Source organism: Cheilinus undulatus, linkage group 21, assembly GCF_018320785.1.
Source record: "Cheilinus undulatus linkage group 21, ASM1832078v1, whole genome shotgun sequence".
Classification (NCBI taxonomy): Eukaryota; Metazoa; Chordata; class Actinopteri; order Labriformes; family Labridae; genus Cheilinus; species Cheilinus undulatus.
In genome coordinates, this window is record NC_054885.1 from 26,161,642 (window position 1) to 26,177,870 (window position 16,229).

Sequence of the window (16,229 nt, forward strand, 5' to 3'; positions counted from 1 at the left end):
CTTCAAGCAACTTGGATTCTGTGCCTCTCCACTCTTCCTCCAGACTCTTGGACCTTGAAAGTTGCTTGAAGACCAGTGAGAAGTTTCCACAGTCAGTGATGATTTAGGCTGCCATGGCATCTTCTGGTGTTGGTCCATTGTGTTTTCTGAAGTCCACAGTCAACGCAGCCATCTACCAGGACATTTTAGAGCACTGCATGCTTCCTCCTGCTGACAGGCTTTATGGAGATGCTGAATTCATTTTTCCAGCAGGACTTGGCACCTGCCCACAATGCCAAAGGTACCAAAAGCTGGTTCAATGACCATGGTGTTAGTGTGCTTGATTGGCCAGCAAACTGGCCTGGTCTGAACCCCATAGAGAATCTATGAGGTTTTGTCAAGAGGACGATGAGAGACACCAGACCCAACAATGCAGATGACCTGAAGGCCGCTATCAAAGTAACCTGGGCTTCCATTACACCTGAGCAGTGCCACAGGCTGATCCCCTCCATGCCACGCCGCATTGATGCAGTAATTCATGCAAAAGGAGGCCCAACCAAGTATTGAAGGCATAGAAATGAACATACATTTCAGAAGCTTGACATTTCTGTTGAAAATATCCTTTTTAAATGATCTTATATAATATTCTAATTTTTTGAGACACTGAATTTTTTGGTTTTCTTATCTGTAAGCCATACTCATCAACATTTCAAGAAATAAAGGCTTGAAATATTTCACTCTGTGTGTAATGAGTCTACATAATATATGGGTTTCACTTTCAGAAAACAAATGACAAAAAATTGAACTTTTTCATGATATTCTAATTTTTTGAGATGCACCAGTATTATCATTTCAAGCCTGCTCTGGTACCTGTGAGGTGGTGGAGGAGGTAGAAGGGGACGGGGAAGCTGGAGGACTGAGAGTGGAGCACGGCAGGTTGAGGATGACATAGTGCTCATGGCTGCAAACAATGCGTGTGAAATCCATCCTCAGGGCATTAAGGGAGCTGGGATTCTGTGCTGTGTGAAGCTTGTTAGCTATCTGTTTGACACACGAGTTTGTTCGAGTCAGTAAAAGTTGTTATATAATACACACAGGAGAATTAAGATCTAAATCGTTTGATGCATCAACAGGAGTCAGTAGGAACCTGTTTGTAGTAGGTGCGGATGAGGTTAAAGACGAAACCTCGATCCATGAGAGACAGCAGGTCATTCAGGAAGAAGGCCAGACTATTGTTCAACCTCTCCATGAGCTCTACATCCTGAGAGAGAATTAACAAGATAAGACGTTTAAACAATAAAGTAAAGAGGGAGGAAACATTTGAATTCAAAGGAAAGCAAACATTGCGATACTGGAAGCAAAGACCAATAACCATCATGCCTTTTGTAAAACTTAAAGCTTCCATGAGGAACACCCAGTTGCATCTTTTTTGGCAGAACCCTGTTGACAAAGAAGTTGCTTATCTTATAATATCCTATACTAAAAAAATGACCGAAAAAAACATGCCCTATACAATTTTTTTTCATCCTTCTCTCTCTTAAAAATCAAACATATGCAAAGATTTCCCTCACTTTAAATCTCTGCTGTGGAAAATGTCAGCGACTGTTTAAACAGCGTGCTTTAGCTTGATTTGTCTGACATCTATCTGAGGAGAGGGGTAACACAATAAGGACTTGAATATATAAGCCAGAGATCTTTATGCATTTTCTTGGTTGTTTGCTTATGTTGGTCTAAAGGCAAGTCTGTCTCATATCCTAAAATAACTTCAAATCAGCTCACAAGACAATTTAATATTTGACAAAAATGTAAAAAAGTCTACTTGGTTGTCTTTACAAAGTCACTAATGAATTAATGGTCTTTCAGCAGTGTACGAGGTATGGTTATAAAACAACAAGACTAATGCTATAATACAGTTTTAATGAACATAAACATTTTGCAATGTGCTCCCCTTCAGCATCAACACACTGCTGCATTCAAGTGTTCTACTGATCAAAGCAGTGCAGTAATTCCTTCTCAGCCACAGAGCCTCCGTCGTTCTTTTCTTAACTTCCAACACAGACTCAAAACATGTTCTTTTGAGCATAGATTTGATCTTAGGAAAAAGCCACACAGTGCTAGATAAGGTGAATAGGGAGTATGATCCACACTATGATTTGTTTTTGGGCCAGAAACTGCTTTACAGAGAGCGCAGCATGAGCTGGTGTGTTGTCTTGATGAAGAAGGAAACCACTTTTACACAATTGTGGTCTCTTTCTTTGAACTTTTTCCTTGCAGTTTTTCTAGTACCTATTTGTAATAGTGTTGATTCACTGTGAACTCTTCTGGAACCCACTCCTGCAAAAATATAGCCTTAATGTCAAAGAAAACAATCAACATGGCCTTGAATTTGGACTTGCTTTTGTCATGTTCAAATTTTCATGCAAAATTTGTTAAATTGGGCGCACCGGTAGTCGAGTGGTTAAGGCGCGCGCCATATACGCAGGCGACCGGGGTTCGAATTCGGCCTGCGGCACTATCTCCTGCATGTCTCTCCCTGCTCTCTTCCCTGTTTCCAACTCTATCCACTGTCCTATCTAATAAAGGCAAAAAGGCCAAAAACAAATCTTAAAATAAATAAATAAAAAATTTGCCAAATTGTCTCATTAATGGAGACCATTTCTGCTATCATTCTTCTACTGATTTGTTGATCATTTTGTATGATTTGTTCAATTTGTTGAATATTTTCAGAAGTTTTTGATGTGCATAGTCACCTAAAATGTTCAGTCATGGAAAACTTCTCTGCCTTCATAAAATCTTTGGTGCAAACACACGCATGTGTATGTAAAGATTCAATTTCACAAAAAATTTCAGGTTAATGCATTGCTCAAAATTTAAGCTAATCCTTTTCTGACACCTTAGAAAAACACTGCACGCACTAGCTAGGGGTGAACTAAAGACGTCATTTCTTGGAACCTTACAGCAGTTGTGTGTGAATACCCAACCTTTGATGTATCACACTCAGTGCAACTGTGAACCACGTGGTTTCATCATCATAAGTGCAGTCCCATTATTTAATAGCCATACCTCGTATGTCTTGATTGGAGTAGTGCTGTTTGTGGTTTATTTACCTTGTGGTATCGACTTGCAATATCTGCACTGATGGCACACACCAGAGCAGCAATGTCGTCCACAAAACGGTCTGGGAAACGCTGGCGCCTAGGAACGTCCAGTTTGGAGGTCAGAAATAAGTGATGAGCCATGCTCTTTGTCTGAAGGAGAGGGACAATAGGAAAAAACACTTAAACTGTTGATTATCAGGTAAATTATGGTACAGTACTTGTGTTTTTCAGTTATTCCCTTCAGTGCCTTAAGATTCAGACCTTTTTGACAACAGTGCAAAATCACTGATAATGATTAAAAAAAACCTACTCACCATAAGCTGAAAGAAAAACCAAGCCTGCTGCAGGGCTGCTTCTCTCACTGTGCTGGTGCTGACCACCCACTGCAATGCCAGTTCCTCATGAAGCAGCTACACATACACCAACACAAAGCCAATTTTATGTCACACACAAGGCCATTATAGAATTTAGATGAGCTCTTAATATTTAAGTTATGTGTTTTTACCAAGACTCAATGAAACTTTGTAAACATTTTCACAAAAGTCCCCATCAAGTCAATAAAATAATCATCCAATCTAATCTTAACTGACATAACTTTCAAGTGAGGACTTCAGTTATAGTAACACCTTGTCAGTACCACTGCCAAAGATTTAGTCTTTAAATCTTTAAAAAAAAAAAAAAGAAAAAAAAAAAAGTTAATTAAAAATGATATTCATTCAACAATCACTGTCCCCACAACTTGTGTAAAAACATAAAGGTTAATAATGCCATGAATGGTGATGGAAGTTGATGAATGGAAGGAAATCAACAACATGTTAGTTACTTATGAAAAATGTCACTTTTACAGATTGTTACGGTTGATCTCTGTTTTACCTTCTTGGTAATCTGCCTTGTAGGAACTGAAAACAAGGCCATGCTGTCCAGGAAGGCAGACATGCGATTGCAGCTGCGGTCGTTTGCCTGACATGGAGTGATGGTGGGGTGAACACACAGAGGACAAAGTGATGTGAAAATGGGTGAATGGAAATGGATGGTTGGCCTGAGAACTTTATGAATTCTCACATGTAAGGCTGGTAAGAGAATTTGATGAGCACCAGGCAGAGAAAGCTAATGTCTCCAAAAGACACCAGTTATGCTCAGTTATGCGGCGATGAAAGGACAGATTGTGAAAGACTGACGATGTGTTTGGAGAAAAAAAGGGTGACTGGTAAGAAGAAGGTGGTCAGAAGTAAATGAGACGTGAGGGATGGAGGAGGAGAGGGAGGCACCTGCTTGAGATCACAACTGGAGTTGGGATTCCGGCGCAGCACAGATCTTGAGCCGCCAGGGGCATAAGCAGAGTTTACCCAGGAGTGGGAGCGGTCAATACCCTGCCATAAGCCACCAGAGACACACACAAAACACATACACACAAAACGCAGCAAGAGGCAAGGGCACAGTGAGTAGAGGAGTGTCATCAGCACTAGGAATGGGCGATATGTTATCGTTTGCGATATACTGCGAACAAAACATTCCACAATGAGAAAACTGCATTCTCCGATAATAACGATAAACTATGGTTGATGACGTATGTGTCTGTGATTGTCGCACACACATACAGCATCAACTGGGGCGCATACCCATCTGCTTTGTGAGGTTAGGAGCTACCTCCATTATCTGGAAATGGTTTTGTTACAGGAAATCAGATGTGGAGCAGACAACGGTAATTTGCAGTGTGCTTTATTTTACAATCCCCTATTCCTCTGTTCCACAGCTGTGCAAATTACGTACGGCCCCACCATTTACTCGAGGAAATGACGAAGCGCTTAGTCTAATATTCAGAAAGATATGAGTAATAAACTCGCATCTCATATAAATTTTCTATAAAGTTAGCATAATAGAACATTTACAACAATATACAATGTACATAATATGACAGATAACATGATGCATTTTTCTTTTTATCAGTTCTATGGGTTCTGTCTTTCAGATGCATAGGTGTCTATCTATAGTAGACACCTCAAAGACAGCAGACAGATATACAGAAGTGTATGATGGAGGGACAGATAAACATGCACCGCACTGTATGCACTATATCTGAAAAATGTGACCATTACTAATACTACCACATTATAAGCTTCAGTGTAATTACACATCATGGACTTAATCAAAGTAAGTTAAACATAATGTAACAAATTCACTTATTTTTATTTTTATTAATTTAACAACAATAATTTCAACTTGGACTTGCAGTAAGTGACTTACCCCGTAAAAACAAATATGGTGGAGCCTAACAGCTCTGCTCCACTGAAGGAACCTCCAGACTTAAAAAAGGATATCAGACTGCATTTTGTATTTAAACACAAAAAGACAGAGGCAAACTGGACAAAAGAGGCCATATCCAGCATAGGCCACATGGAGTTAAAATAGTGATGTGAATACTACTAGTTTAGGGTCAATTTTTAATGCAAACCTTGACATTTTTAATAATGTGCCAAGTTGAAACATTGTTTGTACTATTTCCAATTAAATTTCTCTTTGAATCTCTTAAATGTAGAAGCAATGTAGTTGTTTTTTTTTTTTTTTTTTTTACTAAAATATCCCTACATGAATCGATATTGAATAGAATTGGATTGAGAACTGAATCAAACCGGCACCTTGAGAATCGTAATCGAATCGATTCAGGCAACCAGTGGCAATATCCAGCCCTAATTTATATGTAGCTGGTATAGTTAAGTAGCCCCTGTGATACATTTTACCCAGCCAAAAAGGTTCTGTTGAATGGTGCTATTTTTATTGTGATTTATATCGTTATCGCAATATATACAGCAAAATATCGTGATAAATTTCTTACTCCATATCGCCCATCCCTCATTACCACACAAATGATTATACATAGGATAACTGGAAAGAAACCATGGAGGGACAAAGGAGGACGAAACTTAAGCTTGAATCGGCAAAGAAAGCAGGAGAGGGCTGCACAAATGAAAGGCTACTGTACAAAACACATGGAAAGGAGACACAAAGAATGATTTCTATCATTTAGCAGCATCATGAACTGTTGATACAGAGTTCTTGGATTAGAAAATAATGTAGTTCCTGTTAAAACAACATCAAAAAATGTGGTGCAATTGATTCTTTTTTTTTCAGAATGAAAATGCAAAGAACGGGGATAATTCTTTAACAACAGAGATTTCATGTTGGAAACATTTAAATTACAGCCATTTCATCTATTAATAAATTAATAACAATAATACTAATGATAATGTGCAATTTAAATAACATGTCTTTGAGAAGTAGGGGCAATAAGAGCACATTTCAAGATCAAGTAACTGTCTCATTTGATGAGTTTTTAAACTGAATTTAAGTTGTTCATCAAGTTATTATTTTTTTAGTAGCTTACAGACTTTTTTACAGAAATGTAAACACACATTAAAAGTATAGTAACAAAAAAAATGTTCTGACTTCATGACCACATTCTGAAAACAGGAGTACCTCACCTTGCTCCCTATGATCCTTTGCACCTCTTCATCAGGAGAAACTGGAGTGCTGGCCAGGTCTGGGTTGGAGTTGCTGATACTCTTAGAGCGGGCCAAATGCAGGCTGCTTGGCCGAGCCGTTGCTCTTGACAACGTTGCATACTGCATGGGCATCTCATAGGACTGCTGACCAGCTTCTCATGGAGATGAATGAGAGGAGATTGAACAAAAAACATGAGGAACAGCTACATGCTAATGAGATCATTCTAAAAAGCATATTGTTGCAGGTAGCTGAGTGAAACCCTCACTCTTGACTTACCTGTTGGTGGCATTGCTGGCTCTGCAGTTGGCAGGTGGAAGCAGTAGTGGATGTAAGACGCAAGCAGATTGTTGCGGCCATGCTGGTCTTGATTACCTTCTAGGTTCTTGTGGATCTGGTTGACAAATGAAGCCATAGCTTCAAAGGAAGTCCGGCCGAGGTTCACTGTAGGCAATTAAAAAGGAAGAGCAGGAAGAGGCAAACTTTACATTATGGGCAAAAAAAACTAAAGTATGAGTGTGGATTGTAATTTCCCTCTGGCATCTTTTGATATTAATCATCCTCAGTACCGAGCTGATGTTCAAAATAATGACGTTCTAGATGTAGAAGAACATTATGCAAGATATTGAGTTGCCCAAATAGTTATGATTGAACAGTGCTCTCATCTCAATCCATCAAAATAAAAGTCTTAAACTTGATCTTATATGTGCCCTTCGAACATCCATCATTTACCAATCTGCCCTGCAATGACTGGTGGGTAAACGATAAGCTGAATTAGCTTGTTGAGCAGCTGGTGCAGGAATCTGACACAGGTATCCAGCAGAGCCCCCCTCAGTGCTGCCATGCTGGCCTTCAGCTCCCCCTCCATGTTTGCTTCAGTGATGATGACGTCCTTCAGACGGAAGGGGAAGGAGTACTCCTCCAGAACATACACTAAAGTGAAAAACTTATCCAGGTGGGGGTCCTAGAATTTAAACGAAACAAATACTAATTACTGCTTAAACTGGATTTTGTCTGCCAATTATGTAAAACAAACGTATTAACAGTTTAAAATCCAAATGATTTTCAAGGTGAGATTAACAGCTCTCAAATATTCAGAGTTCTGACCATGCAAAAACTTCCACTGTTGGAAAATAAAGCCAATGCAGCTGTACAAAAAAAAACGCACTTCCTCAAGTGCCCACTTGAGACAGGCTTGAGAGGCATATACAAGCCCCAAGCATAAATGCACAAGTTTACATCCTGGATTAAATAAATGATTTAGTCAAAGTAGTTCACGTTATTATGAGCATACATTGAACACTGGTATATTTTTTTCATATAACTCATCAGTTTTGGTTTTAAGAGGGTTATGAGTTGTATGTAATAAGGGGAATGGCAGATAAGACCACAAGCAAGTGTGTTGAAGCTGTCAGGATGCTTAAAACTCACCCAGCTCCACATCATTGTCTGTTTTTAGGTTGACCAAATGCTCGTCTAAGACGGCAATTTTAAAATGAAAAAAGCCAAAGAATGAATTCAACAAACAACTTCAGTCTCCAAAAAGACTGACCTCATTGAGCCTTCATTCTGTACTTTCTATACTGTAAAATATGTAGTACACTTTACTTTTGAATTATTGGTACTATGGCACAACTGATGAGAAGTATAGGTCAGCATCATGCCATGAACCTCAGTCCTATATTGTGTTTTATGCTGGAAGGTTAACAGTACATGGAAATTTAAAAAGCACAGTATAAAAACATATCTGTGTACCTGAGTGTGAACTGAGGAGGCCGCTGTCACCTCTACATTGAACACTGCTTTGTGATTATCCACCCACTTCATGCCTGGGAGCTGAACCTGCCAGAGTGACATCCCACTGGTTTAACACTCAGTCACATTACAAAGGAGTAGGCAATGGCAGGCAAACTGACAGTCACATAATCTCTTTACACACTTACATCAGGGGTGAGTACAGAATAGCTAGGTGGAGGCTTTTCCACTGAGACAGGCAGACTGAAGGAGCCAGTGCGGAGTCGGCCATGTTGCATCAGAGGGATCCACTGCAGGCAGAAAGAGACACGCGATCTCTCATCGATGTCAAGACAACAGAAGTAGCGATCAAACAAAAGAGTGTGTAGGTGGGAGTGTGAGATGTGGGCCAGCTGAAGGATTGTACTCACGGTGTATCCCACAGGGGTCTCCAGAGGAGTATTCTGTTTGGGCTGGCAGCTGATGTGATAGAAGGTGAACAGCAGATGGTGGTTGTCTGTCAGATTGGCGGGAATCTTCATCTTCATCTCCTCATAGAACTCAGGAGACCTTTTGAGCAAGAGTTAAACAAAAGATTTAGAGCAACTCAGTGAAAGATGGGAAGCTGGATGGACTCCAGTAAAGGCAAACAGTGATGGTGAAGAGATAACTGAACCTTACTTGTTATGGTAAATGACGGGGGTGTACGCCTCTCTCATAAACTCAGCACAACTGGACTTCCCAAAGATAACCTGGTCAAACAGCACATTGTAGATAAAGTTGATAATGACCAATCATGTGTAGCAATCACTTAAATGAAATAACATTTATACTTCCAGGTCTAACTCAAGCTACAGTGATTTCATGCATTATTATTCAATCACCTGACAAACAACCTCCAGAATGGCTGTCCATTTCAGCTTCCTCTCTCTCTCTGCCTTGCCATTGCCAGCTATTCCCTGCCCCAGTACCCTGCTTTTATTTTCAACACCATAGAATCCACCTGTCAGCTCTGACAGGGGGAGTTAAGAAACATATAATTCCTCAAATTCTGAATGTAAACTAAATCTGCAATGAGTGATCAGATCAGAGCCCAGACCCCAAATAAAAACAATGTCCCGCTACTTGAAATAAATCCAACCTAAAATGAGTTCAGCATGAACGTGGAAGCGCACTTTTAAAAGCTTTTTTACCCCAATACAAGAAATTCATGAATGGGAACAACAAATTGATTTTCTGTTTAATAAATATGCCTTATGGAGTGCCCCTTTAATTGAACAGAGTCCTAAATTGAGAACAAGAAGTAAACAGCAGAGATGGGCGAGACTGAGCAGTGCTGGTCTGTACTTGTCATACTGTTTTGTTTTGTTTTTTTATTGAGAATCCAAAGGCAACAGAATTTACAAATTGTGCATTTAATTTGTCTTTTTTTTGCGAACTGATCCAACTTTATGTGTATTAAGCTGAGGACACACAACAAGGTTTTTTGCCAGATTTACCCACAATGCAAGTCTACACCAGTCGGTACTAGTGAGGGACAGTCGCCATGGCCATATGGCACAAAAATCTGTTAGTGTGCAAGGGATGAAGACGCAAATCTGCAAGTGTGTGAGTGGAACAGATCTGGCCCAACCTCAAAAACAGTCAAAGGTATGTTTACTTCATCTTCTTCTTCTTACAGTTTTATTGGTGGTTGGCAAACAACAAACTGATGCATTACCGCCACTAACTGGTATGTTTGTTTACCCTTTAAACTGTCGACCTCGCAAGGGTTTTTATAAGACTTTGATGTGTTCAGTTGACTTTTGTTCGTTTCACAAGCCATGTACTCTGTGATCCCTCATCAGGCGCAGTTGTTAAGTGCATGATCCTCGATTGGCATACAAAAATCTGCTGATACTAGTGTATTAGTGTGTACCTGGCACGCGAGATGGATTTGTTTCACACATCCATCTGACAAACCTCTCATAGACAGCGTTTGGAAAGGGACAGAGCCTTTGAAAGAAACATGGAAGGTGACTGGATGAACGTTTTGTCTGTCACATCTTTATGGGCCAATCAGAGCAACAAAACATGTGACGTAGCTGTTACTGAGCTGCACCCCTACCGAAGAAGTAAACTCTATAGAGAACTGCATAATGCAAACCATGGCGACTGAAGACATGTCAGTTTACGACTTTTGTCGTTTTTGAAAAGAAAACACCTCACTGCTGTTCTTTGTTCTTCCTTTAACGAGGAAATGTGGTCAAGTTCTGATAAAACTGGCGCTTTAGCAGCATCCACGCAAATGTCTTCCGCATAACTGCACCGGCCTCTTCTTGCTGCTTGCATACGTCACGACGCTGCCCCTGGACGCTGATTGGTCCTGTCACTTTGTAACCAGGCAAAAAAGGTTCAGACGGGAGCTTTGCAAGATAAATTCGCCAGTGAGAAACACAGAAACATGTATTCATCTGCTTTGCAAGGTTAGTGTACTCCTAGTGTTTTCAAAATCCGTACACTGTGAAAGTTGTGTAGTGTGTCCCCAGCTAAAGTTAGTTATTATATTATGATGATATTAGTTTTTTTACTCTCAAAAATGTTGAAATCAGAATCAAGATTTGATAAAAACTGAAATTGTTAAGTAGGAATGCAATGAGAATCGATACCAAAATTGTACCCTACCCTGGAGGTCTCCATCATGAGCTGACAGATTTAGCTTTTCAAGCACAGAGTTTGAAAGATTTTTATTGGAGCATTTCTTACAGAAATATCTTTATAATTTGATTCAACTACTTGATAATATACAAAAGTAAATTTGAGAGTGAACAGAGAGATTTTCTGTAGCTCTCAAAATGTAACCTGACTTTTCTTCCCTCTGGAGTAAAAATAAGCCCTTTGAAAAAGTTCACTCTTCCAAAAAGACGCCATATAGAATTTCTCTGCCTCAAGCTGTTCTTTGTGACTGAAATTTCATTTTCCTGAGAACATCACAGCCACGTCATTTCATTATCCTTCGACAGTGACTCACCGGCAAAGCTTGACTGGGATCCTCTCCTGCCATAAACTGAACCTTCACTGCAATGTTCCTCACTGAGCCCTGGCGACTGCTGAAGTTCAGACTCTGAGGGTAAACATAGAGCAGGTTCCTGACAGGAGAAATGATGCAAGACACAAAATTAGAAAAAGTTAAGTGAAAAAAGACAGAACATTGCACTGTCATCCATGAAGGAGATAAAAAAAGGTGTTGTTCAATAGAATTTATTTCCAATAAGGAGTCTAACTTAATGATTTTACATCCCAGTCTAATCTGTTCATATTATCAACATTTGATAACTTTATCACTGATTATCTTCCATAAACGACTGCTAAAATCCTCAAAAAACATGCTACAATCTTATACACACAAAAGAGCGTCATGTGTGCACATGGGCAGTGTGTCCCAGTAATGGGTTACTATCTCTTTTCCAAGGTAAACACTGGAGGTAACATTTGGTCATATCTTGTAACAGCTGATTTTAAACACGCCAGGAGACAGTGACGCATCACAAAAGTGCCGATCTTTAAAATGCTGCAAAATAATGTGTACAGACCAAATTGTGATGCTGCTCAAGTATTGTCCATGACAAACAAAAGATGCTACATCTAGGAATTACGTCAAGTATTTAACATTTGTTTGTGACCTAAATGCACAAACCAGTACCTCAGGGGTTAAACTTTCAAGCAAGGTCATAGAGATTAAGGCCACGGACAAGACCTGTGATCGTACCACTGCTGAGCTAATGTTTTACCACAGTGTTGCATGTACATAACCAATATAAGGCAGTCTGACCAGCCTCAAAAGTCATCATCCTCAGGGTCCATTCTGATGATGCTACTACAGCTGCGAGAGATAAATGGGCTTTTATAGCTATTTTTAACTGGCTGAACAACTGGGAAAGACAGAAACACTGAAAACAGACTACTGGAATACAGTGCATTTATAAGACTATGACTAAGAAGATGATCTGGGGTCTGTGTCTGCTTTGTTTTGTCATGGGTCCACAAACAGCCCATACAGGTCCGCTCCCGAAGACTGACAAGATGGAAGATATAGCCGCACCAGAGGAGGAAGTCAAAGTGCTAATGTTTGGTGTCTTACAGCTCAGCGAATCCTTAAACAATGTTTATGAAACCACAGATGCAAAGATAAATAAAATCATCCAGACTTTGAAAAGCCATGAGGAGACTCTCAAAAAGCTAGGGAGGCAGACTGAGCAGGTTGCAGAGGTGGAAGAGCCGATGAAAGAAGTGATACAGCTGCTACAGGTAAGAAAACACAGAAATATGTAAATAATCTACAACCTCTGTGCTACTCAATGGCTGTATTTAAATATTTCACAACAGATAAATTCTGATATGTGCAATCCAGTTGCAGATCTTAAGAGAACAACATGTAGGAACAGAGCAAAGTGTCTTAAATCCCAGTCATAGAGCTCTGTGTTTATCAGCTCTCAGAGAAAAAAAAATCACCAAACAGACACACCAAGCAGTTCTTTGCTGATTTGCAGAACTCCTTAACAACAAAACAAGGCCTAAACTGTTTACGCAAAGACATGTAAAGTATTTAACTGTATGTATTTGGGAATTTCTCTTCTTCTGTAGACCCCAGCACCATGTTTCTTTTCAATATACACAGACAAATCTTGGTCATTCAACTGAGAAAAGAGAGAGGCTGTCATTAGAGAGCTGTATAGTGCACTGTATGGCAGGCAGCTGCCAGCTGCATTGGATCTTTGTTGGGGAAGAGGATAATATAGGCAGATGCTCTTTTGACAGGCCCAGATGGTCATGCAGCAGGCCGAGACCAAGAAGACTAAGGACTGGCTTGCCAATTTGGAGCAGGAAGAGGTGGAGCTGAAGACAAAAGTAGAGAGGTTAGAGAAGCATCTCAAAAACTCTCTACCCACCAGCATCAGAGAGCTGCAGGTAAGAGGAAGCTCCACTGAGTTTGATTATATAAACAAAAGAAACAATATATGTCACAGCAGTCTGCCAACATTCACTTCTGCCAAATGCAAAGACACTGTTTTTCATCAGATAGTTAAAAGAACCATGTTCCTCTCTTTAGGGAAGAGCAGAGGAGCTGACCAGCATCTTGAAAGGTTTACAACATCTGACTGAGTTCCACAAAGAGAACATTGAAATTCAGAATGAGAAGCTAACCAAACTGCTTCACATGGTGAGTCATTTTTTCAAACATCAGATTTTTTCATTTTGAACTTGTAATGACTTTATTTCTTAGTCAAACTTAATCTGTTTCATGTTCTTCTAACAGAGTGACATTGTTGGTTAAAAGTCACCAGGGGTCATCATGTTGGAGACGAAATCACATTGAGTGATCCACATTTTTACCCCTTTCATCACTGCACTACCTCCCAGCTATCTGATAGAGATCTACATTATTCTGTTATGACAAAAATACAAAATCAAATATCATTTGTTAGCACTCTTGATTATTCACCTGCTGTAGCTCTTACAACAAGAACAGCTGTTTTTTTCATTGTTTTTTATCATCCATTAAAATGTTAAATTATTTAAAAATATAAATAATGCACAATATTTTATGTTTACTATTATTTAGAAAAAAACTTAAACATAATTTTTATTTATGTATTTAAAAAATATGTATTGTTAATAAAAATGTTTGTGTTAAAAATCATTCCTGCTGTCCTCTTTTCTTTGAATGTCAGACTGGAGCAATGCGGGAAAACTCTAGCTTCACAGAAAATGACAAACACAGAAAATTAGGCATGCATTGTGCAGTACAGGGGTGTGTTATGCATGTGAGCGTGTGTACACTTGTGTTTGTGCATCTCTCTCTATCAGTGCAGAGTTAACACTCACCTGTAGGTGGTGTGAGGTGTGCATACATAGCGAGCTGGGAACTCCAGCACATCTTTGGTCGGTCGAACACGGAGGTCTGGGTAAGGCTTTACATGAAGCAGCTCAGGTGACAAACAGTAATGAGGTGAGTCTGGGGCTGGAGAGATGTCAATTTTCAACTGGGCTGTGGGACAAAAGAAGTCATGGATACACATGACAGGAAACTGTTAATGAAAAGTCACTCACAGACATTAATATGGTTTAAGACGCTGAATACATTTCTACTGTGGGAATGTAAAGTTTACCTGTGACAGGCCTCAGTCGTCGCAGAACAGAGGATGGCCTGCGCATATCTGCCAGAAACTTGTAGAGGTCTTCATCACTCAGTCTGTCTCCTTCCTTTGAGAAGCACAGTCAAAAAAATATTAACTTAATTTTAAATCATTAATCATGATGAAATTTTAAAATAATGGCAGTCAAGTACTAACATTTCTAATTTATACAAAAAATGTTTAAAATTTAACATTTTCTAGCATGTGTCTCTGGAACATTGCAGGTTGTATTCTGCATTTAATCTCCCCCAACTAACAGAACCACTATAAAAATGGTCACAATCACTGAAACTCCTAGGAAAACCTTGAAAGGGTCCTGAGTTTCTTTATTTCAGAACTCTTTCCATGGCAGAAATCCTAACAGAAACGATTAGTACCAAATGGGTTACCGTTCTTTTCCTGTTAAATTAACAACCTAGAGTATACTGTAAATGTTAAAACATGAAGTACTTTTGCCGTCACAGCCAAAAGTCAAAATTACGGCTACACAGGTTCTGACCTGTTTGAAGAAGTTGGTGACGGTGAGTGTTGCTGGACGGAAAGTGGCAAAATTGCAAACGTCATCCCCAACACTCATTCTCTCAAACCCTTTTTTCTTTCTCTCATTCCAGGTCCCATGACCTTTGCGCTCTAGATAGAGGAAAAAAAATCAATATTAAGGAGGCCTTTTTATGTAAATTATTTGTACATTGCCTTTGTCACTACCAACATCTGATTGCTATTTCTCTGTACTTGGTTGACATTGCATAAAATGTAAAACTTATGTCAAGTCCTCAGTACCAGAGTCTGAGTCGGGGTCTGACCGATCCAAACCCCCCACACTACTGACGATGTTGAGAAGGTGAATAGCTGTCCAGGCAAATGGCATGCGAAAACGCCCAAGACGACAACATGACTGCTCGGCCTGCTGACGCAGCTTCTCCAACTTTTCTTTGTGCTGGAGAGAGACAAAAGTATCGACCAGATATGATTACATAACTTAAAAGATAAAGACAGGCTTAAAATATCAGCTGTGTCTGACAAACTGACCCCAGTGAATGGCAAATATTGCAGCTTCCCAGACAGATTAAGTAATTACTCTGACTAGACAGTTAAGGGGTCCCATGTGCATGCTGGTTGCAGGCCTTGTGTGTTGCAGCTGCTTTAAAACACTTTTTTGGATCCATTACCTTGGAAGAATCAGATTCTTTCATGACCATATAAGGCTCACAGCATTCTCCAATGTCTCCTTGCTGCAGGACTTTCTCAAGCTGAAATACATGCAAATTAAGTTTAATTTAATAATGCAAACACTGTATATTATTTTCTTGTATATTTTAAAATGATAGGTAAATAATATTACAACAGGTCTTCTAAAATGACTAGTTTACACAATGTTTATTAGTTTCCCTTCTAAGAAGCATTTCTCTGTACCTTAATGACCAAAAAGATATCTGGGGAAGGGTAAGTGATGGAGAAAATAGCAGAGCGGGCCAGTGTAGAGATGGCTATGTGAGGTGTGTGGGGTTTAAGCAGCCCTTTCATCTGATCCGAGTTCAGGTCAAAATAGAAGTTCTCAGAGATCTGTGGGAGGAAAGATTGAGATAAGCGGGAAACAGCAGAGGGAGGGGAAGGAAACATAATAATGGGAATGCACGTCAAAGGATTTTAATTCAGTTTTGATTCAATGATCTGAACAGCCAAGACCACTAAGAGCTTTCTGAGACAAAGGAAATTCAATTAGGTAAGCATGAGCTCAGCATTA

General features: G+C 39.6%; 1 protein-coding gene across 4 annotated transcripts in view; it reads right to left on the minus strand.

Annotated features, from left to right (window-relative positions):
* Nucleotides 1-16,229, minus strand: part of LOC121529198 (dedicator of cytokinesis protein 7-like) — a 36,274-nt gene that overhangs the window by 12,592 nt on the left and 7,453 nt on the right. Inside the window, exons 9-28 of one of the 4 annotated variants that reach the window (XM_041816940.1) lie at nt 15,899-16,048; nt 15,655-15,735; nt 15,266-15,422; nt 14,985-15,115; nt 14,459-14,552; nt 14,175-14,337; nt 11,320-11,437; nt 8,991-9,061; nt 8,741-8,879; nt 8,519-8,620; nt 8,331-8,417; nt 7,308-7,539; nt 6,855-7,019; nt 6,557-6,729; nt 4,346-4,447; nt 3,951-4,037; nt 3,392-3,487; nt 3,087-3,227; nt 1,127-1,240; nt 850-1,020 (exon numbers count right to left, since the gene is read on the minus strand). In XM_041816940.1, the coding sequence (XP_041672874.1) occupies nt 850-1,020; nt 1,127-1,240; nt 3,087-3,227; nt 3,392-3,487; nt 3,951-4,037; nt 4,346-4,447; nt 6,557-6,729; nt 6,855-7,019; nt 7,308-7,539; nt 8,331-8,417; nt 8,519-8,620; nt 8,741-8,879; nt 8,991-9,061; nt 11,320-11,437; nt 14,175-14,337; nt 14,459-14,552; nt 14,985-15,115; nt 15,266-15,422; nt 15,655-15,735; nt 15,899-16,048 (2,574 nt within the window). The remainder of the gene's footprint in view (nt 1-849; nt 1,021-1,126; nt 1,241-3,086; nt 3,228-3,391; nt 3,488-3,950; nt 4,038-4,345; nt 4,448-6,556; nt 6,730-6,854; nt 7,020-7,307; nt 7,540-8,330; nt 8,418-8,518; nt 8,621-8,740; nt 8,880-8,990; nt 9,062-11,319; nt 11,438-14,174; nt 14,338-14,458; nt 14,553-14,984; nt 15,116-15,265; nt 15,423-15,654; nt 15,736-15,898; nt 16,049-16,229) is intronic. The other 3 variants (XM_041816944.1, XM_041816941.1, XM_041816943.1) reach the window with 3 other exon arrangements.